At 48.3% G+C, this 17,751-nt stretch overlaps 1 protein-coding gene across 5 annotated transcripts in view; it reads left to right on the forward strand.

Annotated features, from left to right (window-relative positions):
- Positions 1-4: 4 nt before the first annotated feature.
- Positions 5-17,751, forward strand: part of WDR62 (WD repeat domain 62) — a 49,970-nt gene continuing 32,223 nt past the window's right edge. For 4 of the 5 annotated variants that reach the window (XM_082370058.1, XM_082370059.1, XM_082370061.1 and 1 more), the window contains exons 1-9: positions 5-320; positions 3,106-3,197; positions 4,559-4,621; positions 8,806-8,863; positions 9,102-9,272; positions 10,131-10,268; positions 10,684-10,866; positions 12,233-12,393; positions 13,828-14,017. In XM_082370058.1, the coding sequence (XP_082226184.1) occupies positions 144-320; positions 3,106-3,197; positions 4,559-4,621; positions 8,806-8,863; positions 9,102-9,272; positions 10,131-10,268; positions 10,684-10,866; positions 12,233-12,393; positions 13,828-14,017 (1,233 nt within the window). In that variant the 5' untranslated portion in view covers positions 5-143. The other variant, XM_082370062.1, reaches the window with a different exon arrangement.

Raw genomic sequence — 17,751 nt, forward strand, 5'->3', positions numbered from 1 at the left:
CAAAAGCGCCGCCTGGCAACCCTGAGATTGGCCAGACCGGCAGCCGGCCGCGTCCAATGGGCGGCGGCGCCGGCTTTCCCGCGGCCGTTCGGCTGTTCGGTGGCGGTTGAGGAGGGTAACGGTCGCCGGGCTCCGGAGCGACGATGGCGGCCTTGGGGCCCGGAGGCTACGCGCGGAACGATGCAGTCGAGAAGTTGCCATCCATCATGGCGGGAGTTCCGGCACGGAGGGCCCAGTCCTCCCCGCCCCCCGTTCCACCGCTCTGCCTCCGGCGGCGGACGAGACTCTCGGCGGCGCCAGAGGACACGGTGCAGAACCGGGTGAGGAGCTGCTTACCTTGCCCATCTCAGTTCCAGGTTCCCCTGGGTCTCCCTTGGTCCCGCCCTTAGATCTTTGGCCCCGCCTCTCAGCCCCCGGTTGGTACACCTTCTAGCTGCTCTCTGACCCGACTAGTCCTCTAAACCCCGCCCCCTTAGCCAAGGCTCATCCCACTGCCCTGTCTGCTCCTCTCTCGGGTAGTGCCCGTCGTTCCTACTCCGACTTCTCAAACCCTGGCCCCACCCTTAGCCCTTGGAGCGTTGCCGGGGTTCCTCCCTGGCCCTGTACCTTGGAGCGCATTTTAGTTTTGCTAATCATCTCCTAGTTCTGTTTATCCCTTTAGTTACCTTTAGACGTATCTCTGGGCTCTTCCACTTTTGTTGACCTCACCCACCTCTTGGTCTTTAGGGTCCCTACCAGGGTTCAGTTCCGTGTCCTACTTGTTCCAACTCTTCCTCAGCTCTAGCCTGCCTTCCTTCATCCCCTGCCTTCTCTTTCCTTCTCCTTTACCAAGGTGGGATTCTTAGTCCATATTGCCACCCTAAATTATGGACAGTATGTGAGTAATATTTGTAAAATCTCAGCAGCTCTGCCGGAGGTAGGGAGACGGCGTATAGAACAGTTCCTTAAATCCTGAGACACAGAAACAAAGATTTTAGAGTAGGTAGAAGAAATTCCAGTAGCACAGCAGCAATTTAAAAAGTTGTTTTCCAACTCCCCGAGCTGCAAAGTCTGTTTTTATAAAATGGAGATAACAATAACCATGGTGTTGCAGGGAGATGCGACAAGATTGTGAATATGACCAACTTGGCACAAAGTCCAGGTAGAGGGTCAGTACGTGGTAGCTGCTGTGGATCTTGTTCCTCCTCCGTGGCTTTCTTCTACACTCTGATTATATCACCCACTCCTGGGTGCAAGGTGCCTAGGCAAGTGGCCCCTGCCCACTTCTCTCGCCATACTTCCCTTGGCCTCCCTCTCATGAAGGTTCAGTCACAGTGGCCTGCTTTCTGTTTTCCTGAGGCTCCAATCTCTTTTCCGCCTCTTAGCCTTTGTGTGTGGTGAGTCCTCTCTCTGGGCTTTTTGCTGCAGTCTACCTGGCTGTTTCCTATCCCTCGAGTCTCAGCCTGAATATCCCTACCCTGAAAGGCCTTCTTGAACCCCAGCCTAAAACAGACACCCACCTAAGTCTCTCACCCAGAACCCTGTACTTCATAGCCCTTATCTTATATGTTCCTGAAAGTGCCTTGTGGGCTCTAAAGTGAATAAAGGAGAGGAATAGCAATAGTAATTTCAGAGACGCAGTATAACAAGGTGGTTAAGGGCACCGCCTCTGAACCCAGACTGCCTGGGCTTTAACCTTAGTTCTGTTCTTCCTTTCCTGATCTTTTCTGTGCCTCAGTTTCCTCATCTGTAAAATGAGGATAATAATATAAGTGTTCCCTTATAGGGTACTGGTGAAGATTAAGTAAGCTCACATATCTTAAGTGCTTAGAACAACAGCTGGCACATTGTAAGTACTCTCTTGGTGTTAGTTACTGCTGTGATTGTGTATTCAACATTTTGGGTGATTGGTGTCATTTATTTTTCTTGTTTGGTGGTGTAGGGTCCATCCAGCTTGCAAAAGACCTAGTCTAAAAATTACCAGCTATGCTAATGCCCAGTAATGCTGATTAACAGATTAAGAAAATGTGACTGCCATTGCCTGGTTGCCTGGGTTAGTCCTGGCACTGCTCCTTCCAGATGGATTACCCTCTTGGGCCTCTGTTTCCTCATCTGTAAGGTGGAGATGATGATGATGATAGTGACCACATCACAGGGTTATTGTGAGCATTAAATAAGTTAATACAGTTATAGGTATTTAAACAGTGCCTGTCTCCTGGTTAGATGCTCAATAAATATTAGTTATTACTATCTTCTATTTGCCTTTCATTTCTGAGGCCCACCACCTTGCTTGAGAATGTTTTACTTTATCATAATTAGAAACTAGTCTCTTCAGAATATGAAAATACCACAGTTTGTTAGTTCATACTCTGAATTGTTTAATCAACCATGATGGGGACTGGCTCATTTGACTTATCTTGCTTAGAGAATTTTAAGATTTTAAATGCGATTGTTCAAGTTCACTTGTTTCTTTACTCGTTGAACCTCTAGACTGTGAATTTATTGAGGGAACGGACAGTGTCCACTTTTGTTCACTGCTGTAAGCAAAGTGCTGCACAAAGTGCTGGCTTTGAAGCCAGAGACTACCTGGGTTTGTATCCCAACCTTGCCACTCCACAGGGGTGGGACCTTGGACCTCTGTCCTCATCTGTAAAATAGTGGTGATAATAGCACCTTCTTAATGGTGTTGTGGGCTGTCAAGTCTTTCATCCATATAGAATACTTAGAGTCTTATTCACCTTCTCAGTGAGGCCTTCTCCCCTTACTCTGTACTCTCAATCTCCTTCCTTGCTTAATTTTTCTCTAATGCTCCCATCGTCACCTGACATCTATTTTACATATTTGTTCTGTTCATTTTCTATGTCCACCATCCCATCACCCCCAGAATGTGAGCTCCAGGAGGACAGGGATTTTTTTTGTCTATCTTCCTCACCATTCTGTGCCCTTCACCTAGCACTGTATTTATCGAAGCAGCATTTGAGGAGGACAAGCTTTAGCTGCTGGTAGATGACGCTAGACGCTCAGTGAATGTGTTGGGGTGACAGGGATTGAATGGGTGGCTGAGGTGACTGTGCCACGTGGGGCCTGCTGGGGCAGCTGCTTCTAATTTGGGCCTTTTCCCTGCAGGTATCACTTGAGAAGGTGCTTGGCATCACAGCCCAGAACAGCAATGGCCTAACCTGTGACCCCAGCACAGGCCACGTGGCCTACCTGGCAGGGTGAGTGAGTCGGTGGGCCTCGGCCTCTGATCACTGATCCTGAGTTCAGAGCCTGAAGTCTTCAGTGAATCTCTCTGGGCCTCGCCTTTTCCATCTGTAGAATGCAGATAATGCTGCCTACCTCTGAGGGCTGTGGGAAGGATTCCATGGGCCCTTCTGTGTATAGAACAGTACCTGGCATGCGTGAGTGCTAAGAAAGCCTTATTGTGACTGCAGGCAGGAGGTGGCAGTGATTCTGGGAAAGGTAGGTGGTTAAGATCCAAGCCATGGTTGGTGTCAGGCAATCTGGATTTGTGTCCCAGCTCCACTGTGTGTGCCCTTCTCCAAGCCTCTGCTTCTGTAAAACAGAACTAGTGATACCCTCCTCTTGGGTAGTTAGTTGAGAGGACTGAAGGACATTTGCAGCTGTTTATTCCACAAATACTGGTCTAGCCTGGCACTCTTCTAGGCACCGAAGGGACCCCTCACCCCCACAGGGCAGGGCAGAGCAGGGCCATAGTAATTCCTGATGAACAGTATCTGCTACTGAGTCTCTGGGAAGCAGCCAGAATGGAGGACAGGGTTGGGCTCTTGAATCTGACAGGTGTGGATTCACTTCCCCACTCTGTCCCTAACCTGCTGGGGAGTCCTGGGTAAAGGACTTCCCTCTCTGTAAAGCGCTTTAGTTTCATCATCTATGAAAAGTGACAAAGATTCCTGACCTCATCTGGCGGTTGTGAGGATTTAAAGAGATTGTGCACAGTATGTCTTTATTAGCCCAGAGCCTAACAGTTACCACAGAGGAAGTGTTGGCTTCTATTTAAAATTATACTGATAATAATAATGTTGGGACTTCCCTGGTGGCGCAGTGGTTAAGAATCCGCCTGCAAATGCAGGGGACACGGGTTCGATCCCTGGTCCGGGAAGATCCCACATGCCGCGGAGCAACTAGGCCCATGTGCCACAACTACTGAACCTGTGCTCTAGAGCCCACGAGCCACAACTAATGAGCCTGCGTGCCACAACTACTGAAGCCCGTGTGCCTAGAGCCCACGCTTCGCAGCAAGAGAAGCCATCGCAATGAGAAGTCCACGCACTGCAATGAAGAGTAGCCCCCACTCGCTGCAACTAGAGAAAGCCTGCGTGCAGCAATGAAGACCCAACGCAGCCATAAATAAATAAATGTTTAAAATAATAACAATAATAATAATGTTAAGTGCCCAGAATTCTCAGCATAGATAATGGGGGAGGAAGAGACTGAAGAGAGAAGCATCTGTTCAGAAAGAGCCTTGTTTATCTGTGGGCTCTTGTGTTGGGAATAGAATCATCCCTGGACCCCAATACTCCCCTTAGTTTGGGCACATTTTCCTCTTTCTCCCCAGCTGTGTGGTGGTGATTTTGAACCCCAAGGAGAACAAGCAGCAGCACATTTTTAATACAGCCAGGTAAGCTGGGACCCGGGCATGGGGTAGGGGTGGGACCAGGGTCCTGGCACATCCCTCCTTCCCCACACTGCCTGGAAGTGCTTGTGGGTGGGTGACTCATTCATTCACCTGGTGGTTCAGTGACATTCACCAAGGGTCTGCTCAGTGCTAGGTACTGTTCCAGGTGTTGGGGACATGGAAGTTAACAAAAGAGACGAGAATCTGCTCTCGTAGAGCTGGCAGCTTGGGTGGTGGGGGGAGGGACAGACTAAACTAGTTGGCAATTCCTAGCCGGCCATGAGACCATGACTGTTGCTATGGAGGAAATGACGGGGATGTGTTAGGGCAGGTTCGCAGGCAAAGGACTCTCGTCAGAGTCGTATCAGAGCCTCCCTGAGGCTGAGAGCTGAAGAAAGTGAGGGGGTGACCCATGTGAAGGTGTGGGGAGAGCATTCCAGGCAGAGGGGACAGCAAGAGCAAAGGCCCTGCAGTGGTTAAGGATCTCAGGATGTTTGAGGAGCAGTCAGGGTTCTGTGGGTGAGGGGGAGATGAGGCTGGAACCAGCAGAAGCCACATCACAGGGGCCTTGGGGAGGGGTTGGCTCTCATGCTGATTGCAAAGAAAAGCCACTAGAGGGCATTTGCAGGCTAAGGATATACTTCACGCACCCCAGCCCTCCAGTACACTCTATCTGCCTTCCTTGCTTTACTTTTTTCCACAAAATGCACTCCTTTTTGATATGCTGTCTAATTTCCTCAGCGATGATATTTACTGTCTCTTTTCACAGTGTGAGCTCTCTGAGGGCAGGGACTTTCTCTTAGTTAATTTCTGTGTCCCTATACCTTGGGTCAGTGTCTAGCACGTTGATAACACTTATCGTTTCCTGAATGAATGAGTGTGATTTGGGTTTTAGGAAGATCCCTCCAGCTGCCAGTTTATTGAGGAAGGCCCTTGGCTTTGAGCAGGCCCAAGATGATGCCCGGGGTCTGCCTTGGGGCTGATTGAACACTGTGTCATCCTGGGACTTTGGTCCCAACCGGGTTGTGACCTTTGGGAGGCACCTCACTGCAACTTTTTATTCCACAAATACTGCACAAATAGCTCAAGCTTAGCTCCTTTGGCCTGGCTCTCCAGGTGGATGGATAAGTTGTGGGTTTTCTTCTTCCCTTACGATCCCTAAGGCAAGGTCCCTAAGATACAGTTTGGTAGATACAGATTCCCTCTCAGAGGGGGCTTCTTGGACCCTTGACTCTGACTGTGGGTTCTGTCACTGGTGGTGAGGGCAGAGATGGGTTCCAGTCCAGACTTAAGTGTTTATTCACTATGTGATCTCAGGTGAAATACTTCTTGTCAATAATCACAAACTAGGGGCCCACAGACTTGTCTGACAGTATGTTTTAAATATCGGACTTACTTGACAACATTTAAAGTTTTCTACACAAAAATCCAGATGCCCTCTCATTTTAGAAATGTGAGAGATTCAGATCTGTGGGGCCCACATTCTCCTATGGCAGGGATGGGCTGGAGCTTGGTGGCATTTGTCAGAATGCCCCTTGCCCAATTCTTTTCATCCTCCCTGTTGCCTCCCTGAGTCCTATAGGCGGTAGAGTAGGTAACCTTGATCCGAAGCAGATAGCATAGAAGTGTCCACTCTCAGTCACAGATGGGTCTGTCTTAGGAGGCAGTGTGGCCAGAGTGGAGGTTTTCATTGTGGCTGCATTTCAGAGTCACCTGATCCCAGGCTTCACCCCCAGAGAAGGCTGAATCAGTTAGTCTGGAGTAAGACCTAAGCACTGCCAATTTTTAAACTTTTTATACTGAAATAATTTCAGACCTACAAGAATAGTACAAAGAGCACCTGTACACCTTTCACCCATATTTCCCAAATGCCAACATTTTACCACATTTGCTTTATCATTCTCTGTCTATGGGAATTCCCTGGCAGTCCAGTGGTTAGGACTCCGTCCTTTCACTGCCGAGGGCCCAGCTTCGATCCCTGGTTGGGGAACTAAGATCTCACAAGCTGCACTCTGCGGCCTAAAAAAAAAAAAAGTATCATTCTCTGATTCTCTGTCTATATACATAGTAATTTTTTTCTGAACCATCTGAAAGTAAGTTGCATACCTGATACCTCTGTACCTCTAAATACTTAAGTGTGAATTTACTGCAAAAAAAAAAAAAAGTATGACCTTTCAGAACCACAAATGATTGAGCAAAATCAGGAAATTAAAATTGGTACATCACTACCATCTGCTCCTCATTCAGCCTTCACCATTTGTCCCAAGAATGTCCTTTACAGCAAAAAGGATTCTGTCCAGAATCACGCATTGCCTTCAGTTGTCTCTTCAGTCTCCTTCAATCTAAAGAGGTTTCCTCCATCTTTTCTTGACTTTCATGACCTTGATACCTTTGAGGAATGCAGGCCAGGTGTTTTGTAGAATGTCCCAGCGTTTGCGTTTGTGTGCTGTTTCCTCATAGATAGAGTTAGGTTCTGCAGGAACACCTCCGAAGGAATGCTGCGTTCTGCTCAGCGCATTCTGTCAGGAGCTGCGTGATGTCGTTCTCTCCTGTGGCTGGTGGTGATCACCTTGAGCCCTTGGTTAAGGTGGTGTCTGCCAAGCTTCTCCACTGGGAAGCCTCCCTTTTCCCCTTGGTGATTAGTGAGTATCTTGAGGGGAGCTTCTCTGAAACTATGCAGATACTACCCTGTTCCTTACCGAACTTTTACTCACTAGTTTTAGCATGGCTGTGATAGTTTTCAAAAGCTCCCTGGGGAATTCTCATACGCCCTGTCTGGTTAGGTAACCTTGGCACGACTTCCTTGTGTTGAGGTCTCCTCATCTCAAAACTGGCTAGGAAGGGTCTTGACGGCACGGAGTGTGCATGAGGAATCAGTGTAGCGGTGCCCATTTGGCAGAGGGCCAGGCTAGGGCAGCTGCAGACGACAGACCCGCCCTCTTCCCCACCCCCAACAGGCATGGCTTAAAACGCAAGGACGTGCTCTTCCTGCACATGCAAAACCAGGAAGCAGGCACTTAGGGGGCTGGTGTCTCTGCCAGCATCAGGGACCCCACTCCTTCTGTCTTTCTGTTCACCATGCTTATTGGGAGGCTTAAGATCACCTCATGGCCCAAGGTGAAATTCTGGTTGTCATGTGGGAGTAAGTGGGGAGCAGGGCCAAGAGTTCCCTTTGAGAAGCTTTTCTGGAAGTCCCACACAACACTTCAGCTTACCTCTCATTGGCCAGACTGCGTCATGTAGCTGTGCCTGTGTGGCTGCAGGAGAGGTGAGGAGATGCACTCCAGCTGGGGCCGTTGCCATCCCCATGAAAACTGGGCTTCCCTTCGTGAGGAAAGAGAGGCGAGTGGATATTGGATAGGCAGCACACCTTGGCTGTTACCTTAAGGAGCAGTGGGAAGCTGCAGAGGGTTGAGTTGATGATGATAAATGTTCTATGACATTTTCAGTGACTCACTTAGAGCCCTCGACTTAGTTATCTGCACAGCAGTTTACTCATTCGAGGTGGACAATTGCTAGACTGCTAAGGAACAGAGGTAAAAACAGGATTAAAAGAGAGAGAGGAGAGAAAAAACAACACAGTCTGGGAACAGTGAAACTTGCTGCCACAAAACATGCAAACTAGACTGGTCGTTCAGGGCTCTTGCAGGCTAGCTGGGAGTGTCGAAGAGAAACGTGTTGGTTGTTTACGGGTTTTCCAGGACACCTTCAGCGGTTAGCAGTGGAGCACAGGCTGCAGGCTGTCTCAGTGTGATGTCTGCCAGGGTCCTCCATCAGTACCACCTGCATAGTTAGGCCAGATCTGTACCATTTCCTGCATCTGAATTTCTCAGGGTTACAGGGTGGATGGGGTCTTAGGGAGCCCACCCTGTCAGAGGGAGAGGGAAGGAGGGTTTCCATACAGCATCCACCCCATCAGGGTTTGGGGTTTTGGGGAGGAAGGGGCCTTTGCTTTTACAAAACCCCATTTCCCTGTGCCGCTGCCCCCGCTTCTTCCAGCAGCAGGGAACGCACTGGGTGCTGTGCTGGGCAAGCACGCAGCCCTGGCTCTCGGGGAGCCGCAGGCGCTCACCTATCCCGGCCTCTTGGGAGTGAGGAGTGGGCCGAGTGCTGTGAGCACAGCCAGGCTGGGGTCTGGCTGCCCATCCTCAGTGGAATCAGTGATCAACCCCTTTCCTTGCCCCCAGGAAGTCTCTGAGTGCCCTGGCCTTCTCCCCTGATGGAAAGTACATAGTGACGGGAGAGGTGAGTCGTGTTCATGAGTGAGTGGGTGGGGAGGGGCCTTGGGGCCATTCCTTCTGCTCCCAGGAGGCCTGAGGAATCCCTGGAATAGCTCCTTCCTGGGCTAGAAAAGCCCCGTGACAGATGGGCGAGGTGGCTTTCGGGTGCACCCTGGGGCAATGCCAACTTCAGCCCTGAAAGCCCCTCAAGCCCCACCTGGGTGCAGAACCCGGCAGCAGTAAATGGCCCCAATCTTCCCCAGAACGGGCACAGGCCCGCTGTGCGCATCTGGGACGTGGAAGAGAAGAGTCAGGTGGCGGAGATGCTGGGCCACAAGTACGGTGTGGCCTGTGTGGCCTTCTCCCCCAATATGAAGCACATTGTGTCCATGGGCTACCAGCACGACATGGTACTCAACGTCTGGGACTGGAAGGTAAGAGCTGACTGGTGGGTGTGTGACAGGCAGCCAGCTGCCAGAACACCCTGAGTCTCGGGCATTGGGAGAACTAAATGAGGTAACTTGGTAAAGGGTTTAACCAGCAAATATTTATTGAGCATCTAGTACATGCCAATCCCGGTTCTAGGCACCTGTTGCAGGGCATGTGACAAGCTGTCAACCCAGGGAACATATAATTCTTTTTATATTGACCAGCTGTGAACTTGAGCAAGGGACCTAACCTCTCTGTGAGTCTGTTTCCTCATCTGTAAAATGGGTATAATAGTATCCGCTTTGTTGAGTTGTGAGAATTCAGTGAGTTGATATGCTCTGGAAGGCTGGACTTTGGAACAGCTTGGGGAGGACTTGGAGTCGGAAGAAGTGGGTATCAAGTCCTGCCTCTGTTCATGACCTGTTGTGTGACCTTGAGCATGTGACAGCCCCCTCTGAGCATGACAGGGTGGTGGGGAGAAGCACCTCCCTTGTAGGACTGCTGAGGGGATTCCACGAGTTATCCTGTGAAGGGCTCAGCAGGGCCCAGAGTAAGAGCCCGATATCCGGCAGCGTGGGTCGTATTGTCCTTACCTTCCAGCTGTGGCTGTCCTCAACACCACATGTGAGCTGCAGGGCTTGGACTCTTGAGGAGAGCTCTGGAACTTACTCTCACGTGGGAACCTTTCCAGGCCTGTGTTGGGAATGATAAGAGTGTCACACGTAGGTTTCCCCAAAAAGGAGGGCCCAAGGAAAACAGACTTGGAGCAGGGGAGGGTTGAGAGACGCAGGGCTGAGGGCAAAGGCTCAAAGAGACTGATGAGGTGGGTGCTGGCGTGAACTTCTCTGCACCGATTCTTCCAGAAAGACATCGTGGTGGCTTCCAACAAGGTATCGTGCAGGGTCATCTCCCTCTCCTTCTCAGAGGACAGCAGCTATTTTGTCACTGTTGGGAACCGGCATGTGAGGTTCTGGTTCCTGGAAGTCTCCACTGAAGCAAAGGTGAGTTGCTGTCCCTGCCACCTCATCCGGGCCCAGGGGAGGAACTGTCAGGGGCAGTCGGGACTCCTGGTGCTACCTGAGATTCGGGGGCAGTGGTCTCAGAGGGTGTCTAGCCTCTCAGGGGTCTGCCTTCTGCTTCTGGGCCTGCTCTCCGGGTGCTGACTGGCTGGTAGGCCCTGCCGGGTAACCTCCCCTGCTGGACCCCGGGGCCAGACTTCATCCCTGGCCTGCCGCCTCCAGCCGCTCTGCCTGGAAGTGTGTGTTCTCTTTGTTCTTCCCTTCTCCATTTGGAGGAGTTTCTGAGAGTTCTCCTGTTTAGCTGTGTCGTATCCACTGGTCATGAGAGGCCCGCCGTGACCTTGCTGGGGGCTAGGCCATGTGGACAGTGTCTCACTGTGCCCTGCTCTGCCTCCAGGTGACGGGCACAGTGCCCCTCGTGGGGCGCTCAGGCATCCTGGGTGAGCTGCACAACAACGTCTTCTGTGGTGTGGCTTGTGGCCGGGGCCAGATGACAGGCAGTACCTTCTGTGTGTCCTACTCGGGCCTCCTCTGCCAGTTCAACGAGAAGAGGGTGCTGGAGAAGTGGATCAACCTAAAGGTACCCCAGCCTCCCTCTCTGCTGTCAGTGGGGGAAACACTCCCCATGACATGTGTCTCCAGGGACACTCAGCAGTGCCCCTGTGTGATAGTTGGTCACACCAGCTCTGGGTCTGACTTCTTGTTCTGCTTGTACAACTCTGGGAGAGTGACTTTCCCTCTCTGAGTCTCAGTTTTCTTATCTGTAAAATGGAACTACTTCTGCCTACCTCACAGAGTTGACAGGGGAGTCATGCGAGATAATATATGTAAGACACTTAGCACAGTGCCTGGTTCCCCTATAATGGGGGTCAGGGTTACAATTGTCTTCCCATCACCATTTGACCCAGTTCACGTTTCTTTTCTTCACTGGACACTCTTGGCTGGTGGGAGGACTGCTTTTTTTTTCTTTTTTAATCTAAGGTATAATTGACTTAATAATTTTTATATTACTTTTATAGTTAAAGACTATATAAAATACATAAAATTTTAAACTGAAAGGTGATATATCAATAAATTACAGAACCACTTTTCTTCAGGATCTGAGGGTTTGCATCCAAGCTGTCTTCCTGTCCTGGAATTGGATGCCTGTTTGGCTGTTAGCAGGAGCGTCACAGTTTTCCTCCTTGTCCTATTCCTGCTTTTATGACTCCCCTCTGGAGCTCAGCTTTAGGGTTAATGGCATGGCAAGAGGTGTGTGGAAGAATTCCAAGCTTTATCTGTCTTTCCTAGTTGGTTAAACGTCATTTATTTCTCTCATTTGAATCCTCTTGCTAGAACTCATGCAGCTTTTAAGCAAGTCAGAAGCTTTGGATAGATAGATGTTTAGCCCCTGAGCAGGTGTCTTAAATGACCCATAAACTTAGTCCCTCTAGATTTGGAAAAACTCCTCTAAGCTGTATCCAGAGGTCTGGCAGTTCCTGCCCCTTCTATCTGCATGCCCTGGCAGAAGAGACAGTCCTTCCTATATATAATAACTTTTTTCTACGCTGCTTTAAAGTATAATCTCTATGAAGGTATTTTTAAGCAATAAGGAATAAAGCCTAAAATTTAATTTAAGCCTAAAGTTCAATGCTGCTACTGCAAGTGACCTATCTGAATTCACAATCGGCTGAGGAGATATTTTCCACACACAGCTGAATTCCTCTATAACAATGATAACTCTGTCCCAATTTGTGCCTCTGTCTGCCTGCTGCCCCCTTTCCTTCAATAGTGACTGAAGCACTATATCCTGATTTCAAAAATCTTAACATTTGCAAAAATGGACTTCTTAGACCCTAAAACTGTAAGGCTTTTCTGGAGGCCCAAGGCTGTTCTGTCAGCCTCCGTATCCCTGAACTGGGCCACACAAAACACTAAGTCCACTTGGGTCCCCTTTGCCCCCACAGGTCTCGCTGTCTTCCTGCCTCTGTGTCAGCCAGGAGCTCATCTTCTGCGGCTGCACAGATGGGATAGTCCGCATATTCCAAGCCCACAGCCTGCAATACCTCGCCAACCTGCCCAAGCCGCACTACCTTGGAGTGGATGTGGCCCAGGGCCTGGAGCCCAGGTACTACCTGGCACGGGGAAGGAGAGGGGCCTACCTAGAGTCTGTCTGCTGGTATCCATCCATGCTTCCAGATCCATCTACCTACTGGCCAGCCTTGGGCTGGAAGCAGGATACAGGCTGTAAGGAGGCAGCAGGATTTCGTGAAGTCTGCAGTCTAGTGAGGGTGCTGGATGATAAATGAGTGCATAAACAAGATCATTTCAGATAGTCGTAAATGCTTTGGTGAAATAAAGCAGGGACTCAAGAAGGAGAGTGTCTGGGGGTGGGGCTGTTGACTGGGTGGCCAGGGGAGGCCTCTCTGGTGAGAACAAGCCAGCTGTGTGGAGAGCTGGATCCCAACAGCAAATGCAGAGGCCTTAAGGGGACAGCACACTGGGCTCGGTGTGTCACAGGAACGGCTGGGGGCTGTGTGGCTGGAGCCCAGTGTGCTGGGGGGAGGGTGGTAGGAGACAGGTGCGAGCGTTGATGGAAGCTGCTGAGAGGAGCTTGGAGCCTATTCTGAGGTCACTGGGCAGCCACTGGGACCTCAGGCACTGGTGTTACTTGGTCAGGCCTTGAGTAGTAGCTCCTCTGACTGCCACGTTGAGAGCGGGTGGAGGGGCTGAGCTGTGGCTTATCTTCCCCTTTGTTGTAAGTCTGTTTTGTGGGGGTGGGGGGCTACCTAACCAGAGGGTTCTGGGTGCCTGGGGCTGCCTCTTCGTAGATTACTGGACACTACCTCCTGGGTGTGCCTTTTCTAAGAGAGCGCGTGGAGGGGCTTACTGGATGTCGCAAAGGAAAGAGAAGGTGGGTGAGCAACCCACAGACAGTAGTGTGTTGTAGTGGCCGGGGTGCCCAGCTCTGCCACCTTCTGCTGTGTGCTGTGTGGCCTCGGGCAGGTCACTGTATCAACCAGTGCTTCAGTTTCCTCGTCTGTAAAATATAGTACCTGCCTCTCATGGAGATTGTGGGAATTCAGCACAGCTAAAGCTCTCAGCTCGGCACACAGTAAGTGCTCAGTCAACTGTTGCCTTGGTAGGAAGGCCCCAAGCCAGGGGACGGCTCACCAGCCCCCTTACACAGGGAATTTTGATCATGTGTTTGTGAGGCTGAGAGAGAGAAGGCCTGATCTTTGTGCCCATTATCCTATGCTCAGAGAGAGAGGATGGAGCTTGGGCCGAGTGAAAAGGGGAGAGAAATATTAACAGGAGTCGAAAATTCAAACGCTCTTAGGGGCCAGGCAGAAGCTTCCAGTTTACAGTCTCTGTATTAGAAGCAAAGCAAAGAAAGAAGATGGAGGAGTGAGAAGTGGAGTTGGAGTAGGAGAGATAGGTCACCACAAAGATCATAAGGGATGGCATTGCCAGGCAGGAGGCAGCTCAGGCATCACCAGAGGCAGCTGTTACTACTCACAGTGACATTGATGGTCATTGATGACTCACGTGGCCTTGTCAGCTTCCTTTTCTGCAGGAAGGCAGAAGCCATCTACCCGGATACAGTGGCGCTGATCTTCGACCCCATCCACCAGTGGCTGTCCTGTGTGTATAAGGACCACAGCATCTACATCTGGGATGTCAAAGACATCAACAAAGTAGGCAAGGTGTGGTCGGAGCTCTTCCACAGCTCCTACGTCTGGAACGTGGAGGTGAGCCCCTCTCTCCCTCCCCCTCCCCCTGCTCAGCCCCCAGCTGGGGCTCAGCTGAGGAAGCTTCTGCAGAGTTTGGGGAACCCGTTCAACCATACCTGCAAAAGATACTCATGGACCCCTGCTATGTGCCAGGTGCTGTTCTGGGTGCTGAGGACACAGCTGGGCAGGAAACTGACACAAGTCCTGATCTCCTGGAGCTCACATCCGGGTGGTAGAGTAAACCTGTAAACGTATCAATATGGAACATGCCAAGTACAATACTTCTCTGAAGAAAAACAAAGCCGCCTAGGGGAAAAGGGGTTCAAGGGTGCTATTCTAGAAAGGAGAGTGGTCAGGGCAAGCCTCTCTGAAGATGTGACATTCGAGTGGGGGGACCTGCAGGAAGTCAGGGGTGAGGCACGCCGCCATTGTGAGTGCGGCAAGTGCAGAAGTCCTACAGCAGCAGCGTGTGTACCTCAGGGAGCTTTCTGTCGAGGGCGTTTGCGTAGTTCATGGCTTTTTTTTTTTTTTTTTTAATAAATTTACTTATTTATTTATTTATTTATTTTTTGGCTGTGTTGGGTCTCCATGGCTGTGCGCGGGCTTTCTCTAGTTGCGGCGAGTGGGGGCTACTCTTTGTTGCGGTGCGCGGGCTTCTCATTGCAGTGGCTTCTCTTGTTGCGGAGCACGGGCTCTAGGCACACGGGCTTCAGTAGTTGTGGCGTGCGGGCTCAGTAGTTGTGGCACACGGGCTTAGTTGCTCCATGGCATGTGGGATCTTCCCGGACCAGGGATAGAACCCATGTCCCCTGCATTGGCAGGCGGATTCTTAACCACTGTGCAACCAGGGAAGCCCTTTTTTATTTAAGTGTTGAAGAAGTCTTTATTTTCTGAGAATGAATCTGTGGGGATTTTTCATTCTGAAGCTGTTCTAAGTATAATACTTCTTGCAGGTAAGACTTGTAGATAAGCTAAGGTAGAGGAAGAATTGTAGTCTGCTTTTTTTTTTTTTTCCTGAAAATTTCTTATTACTAGGAATGTTTGTTCTAGAGAAATTATGTTTTCAGTGGCCCAGTTCAGGATTGTGAGAAATAACTTTATCCTTTTGAACAGGCATTATTCAGCCCTTTGCTTGAATACATCTGCCTTCGTGGATCTGACATTTCTGTTGATAGCACTTTTCTCACTTAACAAGAATGTTTTTTAAATAACTTTCAAAATTTATTTATAAATATATTCTCCTTAGAAAAAGGTGAAATATTACAGATCAAGCTAAAGTCTACTTTGATCACCTCCCCACCCCCCACTCTTGCTGTCTCTCTCACCCTCACTCTTGTTATCAGTTTAATACGTGTTTTTTTTTTCAATTCATCTTCTTTGCATCTGCTGGTTATTTATATATATATTCTCAACAGAAATATCTGTGGATAGATCTTTTTATCAGTTCTGGAAAGTTCTCAGCCAATATGGATTTAAGAGTTGCCTCTACCCCATTCTCTCTTTTTCTGTTACTCTAATGTGCTGTCTTTCTCTGTCCTTCATATTTTTTTTTCAATAAAACAGAGATCTAGGAAACCACATGAAAGAAATGTACAGTTGATTGATTATCGTTAGCAGCTGTTGACACTCGATGCCTAGATCCCTTTATTCACTGGGGGTTGCAATATGGTGATATTCTAATTCTATCTAGTTAGACTGCTTATATGAAGAGAAACTTCCCCTCATCTACCATTTGGTCACCCAGTGGTACACTTCCTATAGGAAAGGCAGGATAAATGCTTGATTTTTTCCCTTTTATTACCAGTTTTCAGGATAATGAATTGGTTCCTTGTCCTCTAAAGGTAACTAGTTGTTTTTATTTAATATCATTATAAATTCATATATTTAAATATATTGAATATATTTTAATTGATTACAATTATTAACATTATTGGAGCTCAAATTGTCCCATCTTTGGCCAGTGGAAGCCTCTTCAGGTTGGCTCCTGAGTCCTTTGGACATGATGCCAGTAGTCTTTGATTAGCTACCTTGCTAATGACAAGGGATGACAAGGTGTTCTAGCCTCATCTTGTGCATTTCCTGCCCCAAACCTGGAATCAGCCATTTCTTGAAGAAGCCCCGTTTTTCGTTTTGTTTTGTTTTGTTTTTTCACTTTGAATTGGTATTTCAAAGTCACAGTCTGGGTGCTGGGGATGCTTATAGCTGTTGGATTGATCCTTCCAGAATCCTAGTTCTCAAAGACATAGGGGGATGATGGAATTAGAATATCCCCAGTTAATCATTTCCTTGTTCCCACATTATAATACAACAGCCTAAGAATGATAATTCATTTCTGAAAACAGTTAAAACAATTTTTTTTTGCAAATGTTCTCCCCATTCTCCCCTAATTTTTAGATTAATTTTTCTGTATCTGTATGATCTGATCATATAGCCATTATATACTATGTTTTCTCCCTTTTGATACCCATTTATTTGAGGGGAGTATAAGTGTACATATATATTATGGTAAAATACACATAACATAAAACTTACCACTTAAATCATTTTAAATATACAATTCAGTGTTATTTAGGACATCCACAGTGTTGTACAACCATCACTACTGTCTAGTTCTGGAACTTTCTCGTCACCCCAAAAGGAAACTCTGTACCCATTAAGCAATCACTTTCCATTCCTACTGTTCCCAGCCCATAGCAACAGCTAATCTGCTTTCTGTTGCTATGGGTTTGCCTGTTCTGAATGTTTCATATAAATGGAATTACAGAATATGTGGACTTCGTGTCTGACGTCTTTCATTTAACAATGTTTTCAAGGTTCATCTATGTTGTAGCATGTTTCAGTACTTTATTCCTTTTTAAGGTTGAATAATACTATTCCACTGTATGGATAATACATTTTGTTATGCATTTATCAGTTCATGGACATTTGAGTTGTTTCTTTTTGGTTTATTCCCTATTCATAATAGCCAAAATAACCTTGTGGCTATTGTGAATAGTGCTATTGTATAAAAGCTTTGTTTGAACACCTGTTTTCACTTCTTTCGGGTGTATAGCCAGCAGTGGAATTACTGGTCATGTGGTAATCCTATGTTTAAGTTTTTGAAGAACCACCGCCGGACTTTTCCATGGCAGCTGCATCATTTTACTTTCCCACCAGCAATGTATGAAAGTTCCAATTTCTCCACATCCTTGCCAACACTGGTTATTTTTCTGTTTGGTTTTTTAAAAATTATAGCTATCTTAGTATTTGCAAGGTATTGTGGTTTTGACTTGTATTTCCCTAATGATTAATAATTTTGAGCCTCTTTTCATGTGCTTGTTGGTCATTTGTATTTCCTCTTTGGAGAAATGTCTATTCAAGATTTTTGCCTATTTCTTTTTTTTTTTTAATTAATTTTTTAAAACTTATTTTTGGCTGCATTGGGTCTTCGCTGCTGTGCACAGGCTTTCTCTAGCTGTGGCGAGCAGGGGCTACTCTTCATTGCAATGTGTGGGCTTCTCTTTGCGGTGGCGTCTCTTGTTGTGGAGCATGGACTCTAGGCGCACGGGCTTCAGTAGTTGCAGCAGGCAGGCTAAGTAGTTGTGGCGCATGGGCTTAGTTGCTCCACGGCACGTGGGATCTTCCCAGACCAGGGATTGAACCCATGTCCCCTGCATTGGCAGGCGGATTCTTAACCACTGCGCCACCAGGGAAGTCCTGCCTGTTTTTTTGGGGGTTTTTTTAACATCTTTATTGGAGTATAGTTGCTTTAC

This window comes from Balaenoptera borealis (genome assembly GCF_965194805.1).
Source record: "Balaenoptera borealis genome assembly, chromosome: 19".
Classification (NCBI taxonomy): domain Eukaryota; kingdom Metazoa; phylum Chordata; class Mammalia; order Artiodactyla; family Balaenopteridae; genus Balaenoptera; species Balaenoptera borealis.